The sequence below is a fragment of the Dama dama genome, chromosome 7 (assembly GCF_033118175.1).
Source record: "Dama dama isolate Ldn47 chromosome 7, ASM3311817v1, whole genome shotgun sequence".
In the NCBI taxonomy this organism is placed as follows: domain Eukaryota; kingdom Metazoa; phylum Chordata; class Mammalia; order Artiodactyla; family Cervidae; genus Dama; species Dama dama.
The window spans coordinates 29,194,023-29,211,773 of NC_083687.1; the positions used below are offsets into that span (position 1 = coordinate 29,194,023).

At 57.8% G+C, this 17,751-nt stretch overlaps 2 protein-coding genes across 2 annotated transcripts; one reads left to right on the forward strand and one right to left on the reverse strand.

The window, feature by feature from the left end:
• Nucleotides 1–260: 260 nt before the first annotated feature.
• On the reverse strand, nt 261–14,917 carry LOC133059629 (complement C4-like). Its single transcript, XM_061147018.1, has 41 exons — nt 14,760–14,917; nt 14,435–14,633; nt 14,041–14,242; nt 13,779–13,849; nt 13,607–13,695; nt 13,329–13,411; nt 13,054–13,150; nt 12,809–12,914; nt 12,564–12,696; nt 11,864–11,979; nt 11,578–11,754; nt 11,269–11,451; nt 10,958–11,143; nt 10,635–10,793; nt 10,252–10,378; nt 10,004–10,078; nt 9,314–9,511; nt 9,108–9,219; nt 8,946–9,016; nt 8,540–8,679; nt 8,219–8,428; nt 7,928–7,979; nt 7,738–7,827; nt 7,380–7,589; nt 7,127–7,202; nt 6,814–6,970; nt 6,600–6,713; nt 6,337–6,508; nt 5,891–6,123; nt 5,649–5,816; nt 5,222–5,281; nt 3,958–4,051; nt 3,694–3,880; nt 3,467–3,557; nt 3,252–3,326; nt 1,764–1,866; nt 1,539–1,628; nt 1,359–1,457; nt 1,089–1,172; nt 675–807; nt 261–533 (listed from the first exon to the last, which is right to left on the reverse strand). Exons 1-41 carry the CDS (start codon nt 14,822–14,824, stop codon nt 392–394), a joined length of 5,229 nt encoding a protein of 1,742 aa, XP_061003001.1. The 5' UTR covers nt 14,825–14,917; the 3' UTR covers nt 261–391.
• Nucleotides 14,918–15,092: 175 nt separating this feature from the next.
• On the forward strand, nt 15,093–17,062 carry LOC133059253 (superkiller complex protein 2-like). Its single transcript, XM_061146254.1, has 5 exons — nt 15,093–15,115; nt 16,025–16,229; nt 16,381–16,491; nt 16,565–16,778; nt 16,974–17,062. The coding sequence occupies exons 1-5, from the start codon at nt 15,093–15,095 to the stop codon at nt 17,060–17,062; spliced, it is 642 nt and encodes a 213-aa protein (XP_061002237.1).
• Nucleotides 17,063–17,751: the final 689 nt, after the last annotated feature.

The window sequence follows — 17,751 nt, forward strand, 5'->3', positions numbered from 1 at the left end:
GTGTGCAGTGCCCGCCTGAGGCCCCAGTGACAGGCTGACAGGCACAGGGAGTGCCCTTCGGGCAGAGTGAAAGGGAGGTCTCAGTGTGGACACGGGATCCTCTGAGCGCAGGGTCAGCTGCCCACCATGGTCACTATGTGGCTGCAAGAGTCACCCAGGCTCTGGGAGCCTTAGATGATGCCAACCCGGGCCTGGACCCCCCAGAACCTGGAGCAGGTGGTGGGGACGCTGGTCTCAGTCCTGGAAATACACACGGACACTTTGCTGCCAAAGGCCTTTATTGAGTCCCTGGTTTTGCCTAGGGCTCTGGTCAGGGCACAGGGCACGGCAGGAGTCCAGGCACCGCCTTTCCGCAGCTCCGGCTCCTCCTGGGGAAGCTGGGAGCGCGCCCTCACACCTGGCAGCCCTGCGTACCATACTTCTCGAGGAAGCTGTTGAGCTGGGCACAGGGTGTCCGATGGCGGGTGCTCTGGCACATGCGCTTGGAGGGCATCTCCTCGATCCAGCTGTTTGAGTCCAGCAGGTACTGGGGGCTGCGGGCAAAGGGGCAGTCAGCAGGGGTCAGTGGAGGGTCAGGAGCAGACCCTGAGGCACCTGGATTCTGAGGGCACAAGGGACCGTTTCCCTAGAGAGGCATGGGCAGAGGAGGAGACCAAGGGGTCCCGAGAACTCACTCTCCCTTGAGGTCGTAAGTGGCCCCATCCAGACCCATGATCAGATATTCTTTCCCAGGTTCCAACTGAAGGCGGCAAGAGGCTCGGACCAGGAAGTTTCTGGTCTGATTAGCGGTGGCCTTGGCATCCTTGGCTGAGGGGAGAAGGTCCACAGAGTCGTCAGAGGGGAAGAGGGGGGGAGGACAGCAGGGGGCCGGGGGCTCTGGGCCAAGCCTGCATTTGACCCTCACCACTCCCAGCGGGCAGGTGGGACTGCATTCCTGTCTGTGGACAAGCCCAGGGCTTCGAAGAGGCTGAGGGGCTTTGAGCTCAGACTGGCTGCAGTTTCACTCTTCCAGGCGCCAAGGCCCCAAAGCCAGACCTCAGCTCCCCAGTATGGCCCCCAGCCCTGCCCACTTATTGTCCCCCTCTTACTGAAATGCAGGACTTGGGTGATATGGGTCTCAAAGAGGCGGAAAGCAGCCCTGCTGTCTTCTCGGAGAACCTTAACCTGGAAGGCTGTGGGGGGTTTAAGAGAAGGGAGGGAAGGTTAGTTATCCCCAGGCTAAGAGGACAGGAGGTCAGTGCAGAGTGACAAGGCTGTCTGTGGGCTGAGAGGTGCAGGCGCAACCTAAGAGACCTTGAGGGTGGGTGGGTCAGGGTCAGGGCCAGGGCCAGGGCCAGGGCCCGGGAGGGAAGACTGACCGTAGTCCACTCGGGGAGAGTAGCAGGCGAATTTCATCCGGTAACCCTCCACGTCCTGCTGCCCACGCTCCAGGGCCCGGCGCTGTCGAGGGCACTTCCCTGAAGTCAGGGGCCCAGGTGAGACCATGTAGGCCCCAGCCAAGCCTCTTCCCACCCCTGATCCCCGGTCCGGTGTCTCACCCTCAGCACACTGGCAGACATCCGCAGAGCACAACGTGGACAAGAGTTTGCTCTTACGTGGTGCCCCATAAAACACAGAACATTTGTGCTCTGGAAAAAGCAGAGAGGGGCTTTCATTAGGGCACTGGCCTCTCCCTGCCTCCCCAGTCCATGGACCCCCAGGACTCGCTTGCCACCCCTCACTGCCACCTAACCCCACCCTCCCGAGAGTCCCCAGTGCCTCACCAGGGTTGTAGTAGTCATACAGGACGGCGCTGGCTGGTTGTACCAGCCCCACGGGCACCTCCTGCACTGCTCCAAAGCCCACGCACTCCCTGGAGGTGGGGACCTGCCATGGGGGAGGCGGGGGTAGGGAGTCAGGGACCCACCTCTGGGCCCTGCAGACCGCTATGATGGATTTGCTTGGCCTGTTTGGTTCCGGTCGATCTTATCTTCAGTGTCCTTCACCATTTGTTACCTTCCAGCCTCGGGATTTCTAAAAACTGCTCCCCAAGGTCTCTGCTGACTTCACTGCTCACATGGTGACCTCACCCATCTCCGGGGCCCTGAGCGGCTTCACAGAGTCCCACTTCATGGACACATCTTCACAAAACTCTCCCTGCCCTCAGGGCTAGCTTCCAGACCACCCCTGATTCTGACCTGGTCATTTCTGAGCTTCCCGCTTGTCCCTCCCAGAGGCACAGGCCCCAGCGCAGTCCCTTCCCCTTCTCTGTGCTCTCCTGGGGTGGTCTCACCACTCCCCAGACTCTGCAGGAGCGTGGTTCCTGAACCAAATGTTCAGCCTGATTCTTGTATTGGGATTTTTACAGGATGTATTAAACTCTCCCAGTTCCCTCTGCCTGCCCTCCAAACCCAATCACCCTCTCCGTAGCCTCACTGATACAACTAAGGCCTCATTTATCTCCTAGGTACCAGCAAGTGCTTGTCCTCTGCCACCCTCTCTGACCCCGTCACTCATGTAAGCCCTGATTCTTCTCCTTATGGCCACACTGCTCCAGTCCAGCCTGGTATCCCACAAGAGTTTCCTTCCTAAGCTGCACGGTGAGCTCCCTGACTTGACCTCTTACTCATTTTTCACTGTGTTCAACCAGACCCCTCTGCCTGGTCTCAAGCCAACAGGGTCTGTCCCCTCTGCACACACTGAGCAGAGAGGGCCTTCCCGACCCACAAACACATGGTGAATGGTATCACAGTATTAACATACATTTTTCACATTTATCTCCAAAGGTTACAATAAATATTCAAAAAAAATTTTGGAGGGCCATCGGAGAGTTGATAACTGTGTGTCAGTCAAATAAGGCCATGGGGGGGTGGGAAAAAACTCATCTAGGTCCGCCTTCATTTTAAAAAAAAGACAAAACACACTTGAATATCATAAACAAACAAACCAAATAAAGGGGGAGTTCAACAACAAAAAAGCAGTCCCTCACGACAAATAAATTCAAATTTAAGAAAGGCGCTCTCTCAAGCCCTCCCCGGCTGACTGGCCCTGGACCCCAAGACACAGAAGGGGCTCAGCCCCACCTCCCTGCAGGCAGCGGGGAACCTCCCTGGCCAAGGCTCTGACCCCTCCTGTCCTGTCTCCCTGCTCACACCACAAGTTCTCTCCCAGAGCAGTAGCTGCTGATACACCTGCCTCCTGGGAAACCTCCTAACACGAGCTCAGGAAACGCAGTGCCAGCTCGGCACCCCTCTGTCACCCTCCTTGCTCACCGAGTCGAAGTACAGCAGGACGTGGGGACCCTCGGTCTCAAAGTGGCTCACGTAACGGTCGGAGAGGGAGGTCAGCTGTGGGGAACGGGAGCCGGGAGTCACACGGAGGAAGCCCCCGGCCGCCCTGCACATCACAGGGCTCAGCAACTGGGGTTACCGCGGGGATGGGGCCGGGCTCCTGGGGCACAAGCGCCCCTCTGGGTGGCTGATCACACCTTCTCCAGGTCAGCCCGCAGGGCATGGAATCCACTCAGGAGGGTGATGTCCGCAATGGCCATGCCCGACAGCCCCACCTTGCCAGTCCGCCTGTGGAGACACGTGCCTGTTGTCTGGGTTCCCCCACGCCTGGTGCCAGGCTGTAGACACCCGGCCCCAACCTCGGCCCTGCGTCCCTCTCCCAGCCCAGCAGCACCCACATGCCCAGGGCCACCCCAGGGCTCACCAGATGCACACAGAGTACTGCACCCTGGATTCCCGTTCCTCAGCTGCCTTGGGGGCCTCCCTCCTACGGCGGTTCCTCCGACCGTCAAATAGCTGCAGGGGTGTCACGGGCCGGGAGTGGGCCTCAGGGTCATCCCCCACTGGAGAGTCCTCATACTCGTATTCCTGGTAGTCCTCCTCAGCCTCCACTGCGAGGGGACAGCATTGTGGCTCAGCCCTGGCACCACCCCCTCAGAGACCCACAGCCTGGGACCCCAACACTCACTCGTGTACTCGACGTGGCCCATGACTGTCACTTCAATCTGAAGATCCTGGCAGGTCGTGTTTGTCATGTCCATAACATTGTAGCTTCGAAGAACCTGGCTCATCAAGGGGTGGGAAGGAGACATGGGGACACTTAGGGCCACAGACCTCTCTCCAGAGCCACATGGAAGGCCTCTGGATCTCTGAGCTCCTGGGCCAAGTGTTTTGAGGCTTTCTGCCCTTTCCCATTCTGCCCCTGGACCCATCCAAAAATACAAGTGGACCCAGGTGTTGGGTGAGAGAGAGAGGGGGCAGGGTCCTGGCATGGGGGCAAGCACTGTACAGAAGCACCAAAGAGGCTTTAATGGAAAGTTCAGGAAAGGCTGCTGGCCCAGGCTTGAAGGAGGAAAAGGAGTTTGTCATGTGGGACAAGATCCTGAAGGTCATTCAAAGGTAGGAGATGTGTCTACATAGGAGGATTTGTCCAGCTGGGGAGGTGGGCGGTGCTAGCTAGAAAGCTGAGGCCGAGTTACTGGGGAGGTGGGCTGTTCTGGGGTGAAAGCAGAGGCGAAGTTACTGGAGAGGTGGGCGGGGCTGGAGTGAAAGCAGAGGAGGAGTTACTGGAGAGGTGGGCGGGGCTGGAGTGAAAGCAGAGGAGGAGTTACTGGAGAGGTGGGCGGGGCTGGAGTGAAAGTAGAGGAGGAGTTACTGGAGAGGTGGGCGGGGCTGGGGAGAAAGCAGAGAAGGAGTTACTGGAGAGGTAGGCCGGGCTGGGGAGAAAGCAGAGGAGGAGTTAATAGGGAGGTGGGCGGGGCCGGGAAGAAAGCAGAGGAGGAGTTACTGGGGAGGTGGGCGGGGCTAGGAAGAAACAGGAGAAGTCTTCCCTGGTCACCAGGAGAAGCTTAGCATTGTGGAGGCCACTAAGATGGCCCCTGGAGTGGCAACTGCGCTCCTGCAGGGATGGACTCTGTCAGCCAGACAAGAGACACAGGAGGAAGAGAAGGTTTGGGGCACAACCACGGCAGAGATGCTCAGAGCTCAGGGGAGACACTAGGGTTGAGGCACCAAGTGTTTGAGCATCAGCACTGAGGGGCTGAAGGGGATGACAGGCGCCTAGTGAGGGAGGAGAGCAGAGTGAAGGGGCACGTGCCCAGGACAGAGCACAGGGAACCTCAACCCAGGGGTCTCCTCCTCCTTCCCAGACCATGAGCTCTGCCTGCAGGTCTCCCACTCAACACCCCGGCTTCACCCTGATGGCCCCGCCGCCCAGTGCCACCAGCGCTCACCTTCAATGTTCCTTTGCTGTTTCCTCCCACCTCCACGTTAATCTTGCTTCCCAGGGAAAACTGTCACAAGCAGAAAAGGGAAAGAGATGTCAGAAGGGCACACTGTTGCTTCAACTTACCTCCTCCACCAAAATAACTCTACCTCCTCTCCCCACCTTACTTTTCAACACTTTCTACCTTCACCCACGTTCTCTCTCCACCATCTCGTAAACCCTCTGTAGATGCTGCGTGAACCATTTTCAGATCAGATAAATGAAGCTCACAGTTGGGTGACTTGCTACAGGTCACAAAGCCAGTAAGTCTTCCCACACAGTTATCAGAAAGAGGGGCCGTGGGGATTCAGCAGGGGTGGCAGACAGGGGATGGCTTCTGGCCTGGCCAAGGGAGGCCCAGATGTCCCAGTCACCCAGGTGAGGGCATGGTTCACCTGCAGCTCTTCCTCCAGCTTGTCAACTTGGTGGTTGGTCAGCTGCAACACGTGGGACTTGAGCCCACTGCGGCCCAAGGAGCTGAGGGTCACGTTGAGCCCCTTCTCCTCGGTGGTGTGGGACGCGATCCAGTATGCAGACAGGGCATCCAGAGCCATAACAGTGTCCTAGGGAAAATGGACCAGGACTCAGGTACTCGGTCTCAGGACCAGCCACCCTAGAACCCCAGGACAGCCCCTACCTGGGTGCTGCGGAATCCCCCTTGGAAGCTGCCTTGGCGGGTCAGCCAGGATGCAGCCTGGTCAGCCAATTCAGCTTTGCCCTCCCATAGCAGCAGGTGTAACAGGCCGTAGGCCGTGGTTTCAATCCACAGGGCCGGGGCCTGGGGAATGGGGTCTGCTGGGCTGCGAGGAGCCAGAGTGGGTGACAGGACGTTGCTTGGAGAAGTGGTGACTGAGCCCCAGTACAGCATATCTGGAGTGAAAGGAGACCCACAGGTGAACGGGGGAGGATCTTAGTCATCTGGCCCTTTGACACTGCCCCTTTAGTCTCTCCTGATTTCCCAGTCACCCATGCGTCTGCTCTGATTCCCTCCGAGAGCCTCCATTAGTTCCGTTTCCCCCTTTGGACATACTCAGGGGTCTCAAGCTCTCCCAAGACCCAGGCTCACTGCCAGGACCCCCTCACCACCAATGTCCTGGGCCATGGCCATGAGGTTGTTGTGGGCAATACTCCGCACGTCCTCGGGGGCCTCGGTCAGTGATAGGGCGTAGGCCGTGATGGCGGAGGCATGGGAGCCCAGGAGCCCAGAAGTTACTTTCGCCCCCAAGAAGGTGTTTGCTCTTGAGATGGAATTTTCCTGGAAGAAAGTGTGTGTGGTGGGGAGATCTGTAGACTGGGCTTCTGAGGGGAAAGGGGATTAGCAAAGGGCTAACACGCGAGTGCCTTACCACTCTCCTCAACTGCTCTGAATTCTTGTCTGGGAAGACCGCCAGCCCGTGGTGAAGGGCAATGACCACGAAGGCTGTGAGCGCCACAGTCTCATCGCTTCCCACTAAGCCTCCCTGGTTGTAGTAGGGAGAATAGGGGGCATCAACTGGGAGTGGGGAGGGTCAGGACAACTTTTCCCTCCTGTGTTCTTGGTACAGTCTCCCAGCCCCGTACCTGCATGCTCCTATCCATTACTGGATGGGGGTCATGGAATGAGCCATCATCCCGTTGCTGCGACAGCAGCCACATGGCCGTCTCCTGCAGCTTTTCTGGTGAGCCGCCTACCTGATCCTGGGCCAAACTCAGTATCTTCAGCACAAAGGCCGTTAGCCTAGAGGGGAGGAAGGCATGGCTTGGGAGAGCAACTGGATGCTACAGGGGACATGGGACCACTACTGGGGTTCCTATTTGCCCTGCCAAAATAGCTGGCTCTGCCCCCACCAGCCCTGGCCCCTCCCACACACCCAGGACACTCCCACAAACTCACCAGGTGCTACTGTCCCGATGTAACCAAGCCCCATAGGAACCATCTCCTTTTCGAAACTCCTGGATCCGCGTGTAGCCTTGGAGAGGAGAGGCAGCTGAGGTCACACCGACTCCCCCACTGTTGTGGCCAGGCCACGCTCTCCATTTCCACTGGGGACCACATCTCTCTTCCCTGCTCTGGCCACCTGGGCTGCCCAGCTCCCATTAATTGCCCTCTCCTGGCCCTCACTCCTGCTTGCCGCTGCACTCAGAACCTTTCTGGATGAGATCCACGGCGCGGTCCTTGGTCTCAGGAGGCAGCATGCTCCACTGCTCGGTCTTGTCCAGGTAGCGGGAAGCAGCCAGTGTTGGAGCCAACAGCGTCATGGTTTGTTCCCCGCAGCCTTGGGGAAGCCTCAGGAGGGAGGCCACGCCTCCTGGTGACAAGGCCCCCTCAGAGCCCAAAGCTTCCAGTGGATCCGAGGCTATGAGGAGGGACAGGATGGAGGGTCAAGAGAGCATGACTGGGGGCCAGGGTTGGAGGGTCATCGAGTCTCGGGATCAAACAGAAGTGCCCATGTTTCACATGAATCCAAGGGTGGGCACCAGGAAGGGACTGGAGGACACTCCCACCTGTGACGCTGACAACACTCTTGAAATCTCCTTCAGGGATAATATTGGGATCAGAGTTGCCAGGAATTTCCAAAGTCCGGCCTCGGGGGTCTGGGAAGATGAGGGGAGTCAGCAGTCTGTCCTGCTGTCCACACCCTCTGCCCCCCACCACCCCCCAGGACACTGATGTCTGTGAGTGGAGGTCACTCACCCAGGGGGTTGAGTTCATAGACCAGCTCCTCCCTGTGAATGGCCCCTTCTCTCTGTGGAGAGGACACGTAGCTGTGAGAGACCACACAGGCTACAGCCTGCCCCTCCCAGTGTACACTCCTCAGGACCCGGAGTTGGAACTTCAGGAACACAGTTGCACCAGAATTGTGGGAGATGCAAATGAACCAAAGTGTTGGGTTTGGGGGTGGCCTCAGGCGTCATGCAGAGAGAGGGACAGAGTAGGGGGTGAATCTGGGAGCTGGGGACCTAGTCTCAGGGGGGTTCCATTCACCTCGACCTGTAGAATCTTAGATATTGCGTCCCCCACAGGGAAATCTAAGGATCCTCGAGCCACCACCTTCAGGGACACGGCAGCAGCTGCGATGGGCACCACAGAGAAGCCAACGGGCCGGGCAGAGCCCGCGGGCACCTGCACCTGCTGGGCGAGCCCTCCGCCCCCGGCCAGGCACAGCCCCTCCACTGGGGACACGTGGACGCTCACCTGGGGGCAGGAAGACAGGGAGGGCCAGAGTCCCAGCCCAGTCAGGCTCCCCACCGCTCACCTGCCCCAATCCCCTCCACCACCGTGCGCTCAGCCCCCAAGGGGCCTCACGGTCAGATCTCTATCCAGGTAGTTGTAGAGGACTGGTCGCAGCTCGAGCTGCTCAAAGCGGCGGACAGAGAGCGGCAGGCGGAGGTGCATGTGGAATTCACGGAACACTCGGAGTCTGGCCGGGGTGGCCACACACAAGCCTGATGGAGAGTGGGCACATATGAGAGGCCTGGGGGGCATCACACCCAGGGGATCCCAGCAGTGAGGGGCAGGGGCTGCCCCTGGTCCCCCCACTTCCCACCCATCCCTGCCAGCTGCTCTCTGGCTTTTGGCCCTATGTTCGGCATGCAGACATCTCCAGGTCTCTGCCCCTCCTTCCTGTACCAAGAGCAAAGGACCAAGCAGGGAGCCTCCGTCCAGGGAGCATGGAACAGGGAGGCCAAGGGCCCCAGCACGGTGACCGCACCTGTGCTTTTGGACAGGCTCACGCCGTGGATCTCCCACGTGGTCAGAGAGTCTGGGAGCAGCAGTCGCAATCTGCGGTGGGAAAGGTGAGAAGCTGGGTCACACGCTGGGCGGGCCCCAGACACAGCCCAGAGACAAGGCCAGGCCCCGCGCGCGCCCTCACTGGGATGAGCGGTCCACTTCTTCCACTTTCCAAAGCCAGTTCTCAGGGAAGAAGCTGCGCACGGGGATGTCATCCTCTTCGATCAGGTCCTCCTCCCGCAGGAGCTCCATGGCTGCGGGGAGGACACCATGCAGGTCAGTGTTGAGAAGGCCGTCCTGACCCTCCAGGGGCCCTGGCCAGTCCCCCAGCCCCACCCAGCTCCTCACCTCGGGCCAGGCCCACCTGGCCCCTGGTCCGGGCCTTCTTGCGCAGGCTCTCAGCAAACTGGCAGCAGGACAAGAAGGGCTCGCGGCAGGCCGGCGGCTGTACCCGGTTTGCCCGCTGCTCACAGGTGCGCACCATGGGCAGCCGCGTCAACCCGTCCAGGCAGCAGCGCTTGGCTTCGGGGGAAGTGTACTGGCCCACTGCAGGACCAGGTGAGGGTCAGCGTGAGGCACACCTCATCCCCCGGCCCGACCTCTAGATGTACCAGGACTCACCCTAAGAGACGAGGTATTTGAAGGTGGTAAAAGCAGAGCACCGCCCCCCGCCCTCGGTCTCACCCCAGAACTATGGTGTCTGTATTTTTAGCCCGGACACCATGCACAGGCTCACTCGGGAGCAGCGGACCCAACAGGCAGACCTGCATCCTGACCCTTGGGCCCAAGTGGAAAACTTCATGTGTCTTAGTCACTTAGGCATGTCCAACTCTTTTTGACCCACGGCCTGTAGCCCACCAGGCCTCTCTGTCCATGGAATTCTCTAGGCAAGAATACTGGAGCTGGTAGCCATTCCCTTCTTCAGGCAATCTTTCCAACCCAGGGATCGAACCCAGGTCTCATGCATTGCAGGCAGATTCTTTACCATCTGAGCCACCAGGGATGCCCTAGAGAATTTCATGGGCACCCTCAACTCACGCTTCTCATTAATTGCCTTTTGGAAGTTCACGTTTCTCTTTTTCCGAGGCTTTGACTCCTTCGGACAGCTCAGACCTGGTAGAGACCAGGACTGCAGTCAGCCAGAGGGTGCAGGGCCTCCCACTCCCCGCTGAGTCTCCCCCTCCCAGCCCAGCCCTTCCACCCCTCCTCTTCCTGTCTTTCCCCCTCAAGCCCCTCCTTCTTCCTTATCCTCCCACCACCCACTCCCCTTCCTCCTCTGTCCTCACTCTTTCTGATTTCAGTCCAATGGTCTCCATCAGAAAAGGCCAGACCGGCTGCCTTGAACACTTGAGGGGCACTGTCTCCACCGCCAGGACCACAGCCAAGGTCATAGCTGTTCATAGCTTCAAAGACCTGGCGAGAAAAGGAGAGATGCTGCAGAGGCAAGAGAGACTTGGCCACGATCACATACTCAGCTGCAGGTGAGAGGGCAGGGTCCAGACAAGTACAAGAGAGACACAGAGAGTGGAAACAGAGGCCACCGGGGCCACGGCTCGAGGGAGGATTGAGAACAGTCCAGGTGAGTGAGTTCTAGTGGCTGACGTGGGCTTCAGGCAGCAGGAGGATGAGCTCGGAGGGAACGGAGGATCAGAGAGAGGACTTGACCAACCTTGACCATGTCGAGGGGTTTGTGGGACTTGCCACCCACAGCATACAGTGCCGTGTCCACAGCTCCCAGGGCCACCAGGGCTCGAGACTCTGTTTGCAGGTTGAGTTTTACGGTGTCCCCAGGACGATACGCCTTGGAACTGTCCACGTTCAGCTCCAGCTGGCAGAGGTGGCAGGTGGGGGCAGTCAGGGTGGGGAGAATTCTTTCAGTCTTGTGCATCCTCAGTGCACCCCAAACTAAATCACCCCATTTGCAGTCATCCAGTCTTTTCTCTTAATCCTCCCAGCACACGCACACACACCATCTCTTCCGATGCCAGTTACCTTCCCCTCACAGGTTCCAGCCTGGACGTCCACTCGCAGGGAGTTGGCCACCGGGACACCCCCATGATAGTAGAAGGCCACGAGGTGGAAGGAGGGCACCAGGTGATGGTCCACAAACACGGAGATGGAGGTCAGGTGTCTCTTGGGCTCTCGATGGACAGACACGATCTGGCCCCGGGACAGGATCTGGGGGAGAGCAGGGTGCTCCTCACTGCCCATCCTGAGCCCTGAGACCACCACCCACCCTGAGGGCTCCTTCCTGCTTGAGACCCTCCCACCCCTGTCCTCCCCTGTAGCCCAGTCATGCGCACCATGTAGTAGAAGTGTGAGAAGCTCCCACTGATGCCCACGGCCTGCAGGTTTAGGTTAAGAGTCTCTCCAACTTTAAGAGGTCGAGGATTCTGCCACTCAATGGACAGAAACCCAGAGCTTCTGGACAGGGGGGCTTTCACAGTGAGACCGCCTATGGCAGGGTGTGGGGAGCCTGCAGACACCTGGAGAGAGGTCAGGGGTCGCAGGGTCAATGGAAAGGGCCCAGGGTCCAGCTTCCCCCCCCTCCACCTGCCAGCCTGGGAAGCTTCTCTCCTAGCCCACCTACTCCCGTGAGCGTGGGGTCCTACCGAGAGCTGCACTTCTGAGATGGTTGGAGGAACACCAATGGAAACAATGACTTGGCCACTCCCATCTGTGTTCCGTTCAAAGTCCTCGTTTTTAGAAGTAGATCCAGAAAACAACTTGGCAGACACTTTGACGGGGATGCCAGAGGCTGGGGTGCCTGACATGTCACGGACCCGGGCCTAGGTAAACAGGGAGGGGCAGAGGGAAGAGTGCAGTCAGTGGGACTCTGTGCCCTCCTGTCCCCCACTCCCTGCCCCCACTGCTCATCCTCCCCCTTCCAGAAGAAACCTGCAGCAGGAAGGGGACCCCGGGTATAAGCTGCTGCTTGGTTTTGCTTAGATCCAAGGAGAAAGGAGATGACACGAAACGCCAGGACGTGAGCTCTGTCTCCTCCAACTCTCCTCCTGCAAGATACAGTGTGGAGAAAGGTGGACACAGATACCTGGGCAAAGAGGAAAAGGAGTGCTGTGGGCGGTGAAGGGGCGCTCTAGTGTTTCCCTCCACCAAAGTTGAACTTTTCAGGGTCAAGCTGCCTCCTACTCATCTCTATGTTTCCTGAGGCCAACACAGGAAACAGCACACAGATGGTGTATAACACACCTCTGCTGATAGATGTATGGATGACAGATACATGGATGGATGGATAGATGGATATATGGATGAGATGGGTGGATGGCTGGCTGGATAGATGGATTGATGGATGGATGGATAGATGGATAGATGGATGGATGGAGGAATGTGTTTTAGACAGAGGGATAGATGGAGGGATGCGTGGATGGATGCATGGAAAAGAATATTTTGAGACAGTAGGAAGGTCACCTTTCCCAGAAACAGCTCAGAAATGCAGTTGTAGAGAGAGTCCTCTGGGTCTTTCCTGACTTCGTGTCCCAGTTAAGGGGAAGCTGGATGGCGTTGGTACTAGAGAACAGAGGTCAGCTCAGAGGTCAGAGGTGAGGGTCCAAGGTTAAAATCAGGGGAAGCCACTCACCTGGAGACTCAATAACGGCTGCCGCAACATAGAGGCGCAGCCCTGGGAGGTCATTAATGCTAATATGAAGCTTCTCCAGCACACCCTGAAACTCAGCCTTTTGGAGGGAAATTTGGCACTGGCCATCCACCAGCTGGGGCAAAGAAGAAGACAGGACAGAGGATGAGACTCGAGTCTCCCACCTCACCTCCTCACGCTGCCTCACTCTCCTCACCCACCTCACACACCTCAACCCTCCTTCCTACCTTGGTCTGACTCTCCAGGCCCCGCAGGAAAGTCTTTTCACCGTCCTCACCCAGGAGCCCAAAGCGCACATATGCCACCCCCTGCACTGGCTTCCCGTAGATGTACCTGCCACCAAGGAGAGATTCAGAAGAGTGGCTGAGGGCTGGGGCGAGGGAGGGAAGTGGGGTTCCACAGCATGTTCACGCTGCATGGGGCGTCCTGGCACCAGGCCCAGTGTGAGGGACCGTGAGCAAGGGGGAGTTACCTGGCCTGGATGATCACTTGGATGTCACTAAGAAAGCCAGGCGTCGTCAGGATGTAGGGATTTTCAGGAATGATCTTCACCTCAAAGTTGGGAAGAACTGACCCAGGGCCAAGGGAGGCAGATCAGACTCTCATGAAAGGACCCTTAAGATATTTCCCTCCCCTCGGGGCTGTGGCAGCAGCGTCTCCCTTCCCTGACTCTGCACCCCCACCTCTGCTCCACCCCTTCGTCCTTGCAGAAAAGGGGTGCTTGTCCCTCATGTCTCTAGCTCTCACCGTATTTCTTCACCTCAAACTGGGTGCTGCTATTGGAATCCAGGCTGTCTGAGAATCGGGCTGAGATTTTCCATGTTCCTGGCCTGAGGACGGATAAAGGAGAGACTCAGCCCACTTGTGTAAGAGGTCCACTGACAACCGCTGACCCAGCTCCCTAGGAAGAGACTACGGGGCTATCCAGGGGCTGAGGGAGCTCAGGTGCAGTATGTAATTGGCCAGCTGTGGGAAGTGGGAGTTAGAGAAGTGTCAGTGGGGTAGTCTGTGAGAGAGATGCTCACGCTGAGATGTCTGGGATCAAAAAGTTGTCCTGGAAGATGGAGGAGGGAGCAACCACTTCCCTTTTCTGCACGCGGAAGCCTTGAGAGTTCTGCAATGGGAGTGAAGCAGTCACGGTCAGAAGCCAGTTCAGCAGCCCTGGCCCATTAGGAAGGTCAGAGGTCGGGGGCTCACCTCCACCGTGACCGTGAGGATGTCAGTGGCCGGGCGCATCTTCTGATCCAGAGCAAAGACTCGGTAGCGAACTGGAAATATAGGATGAGGAGGTGAGCAGAAGCCACGAGAGGGTGGGCCCTGGACCCCTGACCCCCTCCCAGAAAGTGAAGGGAAGGAGAACAAATGTTTGCAAAGCAGCCTTCCTGTCAGGGGCTTCAGGCTACCTCACTCAAGTGGCTGGGAAGGCATGAAAGGTGGAGGCCCTGGCACCGAGACTCACCTCGCTGGCCAGGGTTATAAACGGGCTGGTCAGTCTGCAGGAAGAGGTGCCCCCGGCGAGAGGAGAACAGCAGGTTGACACCCTGCATGTCTGTCTGTTTGGACAGAGAGTCCCTTAGCCATGATGACTGCACCATCAGCTGGACCTTGGGGGCTCCGCGGAGGAGATGGAGGCGACAGATCCTGGCCCGTTCCTGCGGAATCTGTGAGGAGAGGGACAGGGAGTGGGTCAGAGACAGAGCAGAAGGGAAAAGACAGACTAAAAGACAAAGTACCACAGGGGTGGGAGGGGAGGAAGGGAGCAGGGGGATGAGAAGACAAAGATGTTTCCAAGAAGACAGAGGAGAACAGAAGGGGAGGCACTGGGCGGCAACAGGAGGGAGTGGGGCCGTTACCGGGAGGTTGAGGAGTATGAAGTCTCTGTCTGAGCTGAGGCTGAAATCCACCTTCCGGGAGCAGAGCTCATTAATGTGGGATGGGTTCCTCAGGAACACGGATCCTCTCACCACCTGTCCTGAAGGAGCATCCTGGAGTTTCACGGCCACAGACAGGGGGACCCCTATGCGAACCACAGAAGGAGAAAACAGGAGCAACCTGGGAAGAACAGGTGCGAGTCAGCAGCCAGCCTCCACCCCTCCCCCCGAATCAGGACCCTCTGAGCCCACTCTCCCCTCGCCAGCCCTGGCCCTGTTCAAGCTTTCTGCATCCTGCCTCCAGGACCTGGGCTTCTGCAGAGACAAGGCGAAGAAGCCAGATGCCCAGATCAGACCCCAGAGCAGCCTCATGGCTGGAGGACCCGAGGGGTTCAGACCCGCCTGCCTGCCTGCTCCTTTCTCGTTACCCCAGGGCTTGGAGCAGAGTTTTGACTCTGGACCTTGCTCCTCCCCTAGGCCAGATAAGCCGGGAAATCACGTGACAAGCAAGAACTGCAACTGGCCCCAGACCCAGAACTGGGACGGGGGCTTCCCAGAAGCCTTGAGCTCTTGAGGGAATCTGAGGAAATCATGGCCTGGAGAGAGACTGAGTCCTTCCCTGTTAACCCCTCTCATTCCAATGCCCCGCTACCAGCACTACTGGTTGGGTCTGGGTGCCTGTGTGTTTATAGCATGTACACACATACATCTGCCCAGGAGGACCCCACGTGGCTCATAAATGGCTCAGACACATGGCATCTTTGTTTATCCCTAAAACAAGATACTAAGAAAACTGTCTCTTCCTGCCTGTGTATGCATGCTTGGTCGCTCCAGTCATGTCCAACTCTGTGACACAAGGTCTGTAGCCCACCAGGCTCCTCTGTCTATGGAATTTTCTCGGGAAGGATACTGGAGTAGGTTGCCATTTCCTCCTCTAGGGGATCTTCCTGACCCAGTCTCCTCAACAGGCAGATGGATTTGTTACCACTGAGCCACCTGGGAAACCTGTCTCTTACAATAACCCCCACAAAACCTGAACTACATCAGCTTTTTGCTTTTTGTAGGTTCTAACAGAAATTCTGTTGTTTGGGAGATCAGACACATCCTCACCCTCCCACAGGGGAAACTGGCCTTAGTGTCCCTTGTTCCTCTCTGATCAACAAGGCAAAGCTCAGGGCCCACTTTGGCTTTACTTCTACCCCTAAACGAAATGCCCAAACTCACATGTCTCATGAAACAAAAGACATCCAAAAAGCATCACAGGCAAGGGTACTTTGTCAGTTTCAATCAAAATAGGGAGTAGAACTCTGCAACTTCCACAGCTTCCTTAGAGACCCCTCCTTCCTACCCCAAACAGAATAATGGCAGCACCTTCCTGCATGAAAGACAGCAGTCATGGCCTTGGCAAGGCTTCTGGCTCCACTTCCATGAAAGGTCAGAGAAGCACTGCCCGAAAGCCTTGACCGGGACACAGCCCAGGTCAACAGCAGCAGTCACATCTGACGCTCTACACAGCAGCAAGCCCAGCACTCAACCTGGCTCCCGAACTTTCCCAAGGTGACCCTGCCTCAGTCCGCCCTCTGCGGCCGTGACCACTGCTGTCCAGGAACTGCTACGACTGGCTCAGGCGCACCCCACAGGACCCCCCACCCTCGACCCTGTCAATGACCTGCAGCTCAAGGATGTGTCTGTGGTCGAAGGGGGGCTCCGGGCCCGGAAGCTGGAGGAGCTGATCCGGGGGGCTCAGTGCGTGCACAGTCCCCGTTTCCCTGCCCAGGTGGGTCCCTCGATGTGAGCTCCCCCGCTGGGAGGGACGGCTTTCCCTCTCATCCGCTGCAGACTGGCCGTTCCGTCCCAGCCCTGGTCCTCAGCTCCCCTGCTGAGGTCAGGGAGGAGGCTTACAAGCCCCTGCCCTTGCCTCCTCGCAGTACCTGAAGCTGCGGGAGCGGATGCAGATCCAGAAGGAGATGGAGCGGCTGCGCTTCCTGCTGTCAGACCAGTCGCTGCTGCTGCTCCCCGAGTACCACCAGCGAGTAGAGGTGGGGGGCGGGACTGGGCTGCGGGTCTGGCGGGGAAGCCGTCTGCCGGCTCCCAACCCCGCTATCCTTGCAGGTGCTCCGAACCCTGGGGTACGTGGACGAGGCGGGCACCGTGAAGCTGGCCGGGCGGGTGGCTTGCACCATGAGCAGCCATGAGCTGCTTCTCACCAAGGCCAGTACCCAGAGCTACTCCTTTCAGAACTCCTGGGCCAGTGGGCACCTACCTCAATGCGACTCGGCCTCGCCTACCACATGCACGACCTCACTGGGGCCCAGCTGGTGGACTGGTGAGTCTTGCGCCCCAGCCTCTGGAAGATGACAGAGCAATGACCTCCGGTTGGATTTCCTCCCTCCTTGTGCTTCCTTCATAAGCAAAGCCCAGTCCCTCTCCTGTCTTCTGGAACCTGGGAACATTCCTGGCCAAGTTCCGAGTTCTCCAGAACTCAGGAACCCAGCCCCAGCCTTCTCTTTTTCTTGCACAGTGTTTCCACCACTTCTGGAACCCTCCTCCGCCTGCCAGAGACCTGAAGACTCTGCTCGTCATTGCACACCTCCCCAGGGTGGGGATTGAGGGGCCCAGGAGGGCTGCCCACCCTGGATGAGGCAGGGTCACCTTGGGAAGGCTTGGGAGCCAGGAAGAGTGCTGGGCTTGCTGCTGTGCTGAGGGTCAGATGTGACTGCCGCTGTTTACCTGGGCTGTGTCCCAGTAGAGGGGTTTGGGCAGTGCTTCTCTGCCCTTTCACGGAAGAGGAGCCAGAAACCTTGCCAACGCCATGGCTGCTATCTTTCATGCTGCAAGGTTCTGCCACTATTCTGTCTGGGGTAGGAAGGAGGGGCCTCAGGTGCTGTGGAGGTTGGACAGAGTTCTCCATATTTTGGTTGAAATTGACAAAGTTCTTCTGCCTGTGATGTTTTCTGGATGTGTTTTGTTTCATGAGACAAGTGAATTTGGGCACCTCGTTTAGAGGCAGAGGTAAAGCCAAAGTGGGACCTGAGCTTTACCTTGTTGATCAGAGAGGAACAAGGGACACTGAGGTCAGTTTCCTCTGTGGGTCCACGACGATGTGTCTAATCTCCTAAATGATACAATTTCTGTTAGAGCCTATAAAAAGCAAAAAGCTAGTGTAGTTCAGTTTTTATGGGAGTGAGTGTAAGAGACAGGTTTCCCAGGTGGCTCAGTGGTAAAGAATCCACCTGACAGTTCAGGAGACTGGGTTAAAAGGAGAAATGGCAACCCACTCCAGAATTCTTCCCGGGAAA

Bases quoted from the DNA above. Each gene is read 5' to 3' on its own strand.
- LOC133059629 (XM_061147018.1), bottom strand. From the start codon at position 14,824: ATGAGGCTGCTCTGGGGTCTGATCTGGGCATCTGGCTTCTTCGCCTTG. The intron at 14,634-14,759 runs GTCCTGGAGGCA...TGTTCTTCCCAG, and splicing joins TTGTCTCTGCAGAAGCCCAG to GTTGCTCCTGTTTTCTCCTT. The intron at 3,327-3,466 runs GTGTGATCAGCC...CGTTCCCCACAG, and splicing joins TGCGGGCTGACCTGGAGAAG to CTGACCTCCCTCTCCGACCG.
- LOC133059253 (XM_061146254.1), top strand. From the start codon at position 15,093: ATGCCCCGCTACCAGCACTACTG. The intron at 15,116-16,024 runs GTTGGGTCTGGG...ACCCTGCCTCAG, and splicing joins CCCCGCTACCAGCACTACTG to TCCGCCCTCTGCGGCCGTGA. The intron at 16,492-16,564 runs GTGGGGGGCGGG...CTATCCTTGCAG, and splicing joins AGTACCACCAGCGAGTAGAG to GTGCTCCGAACCCTGGGGTA.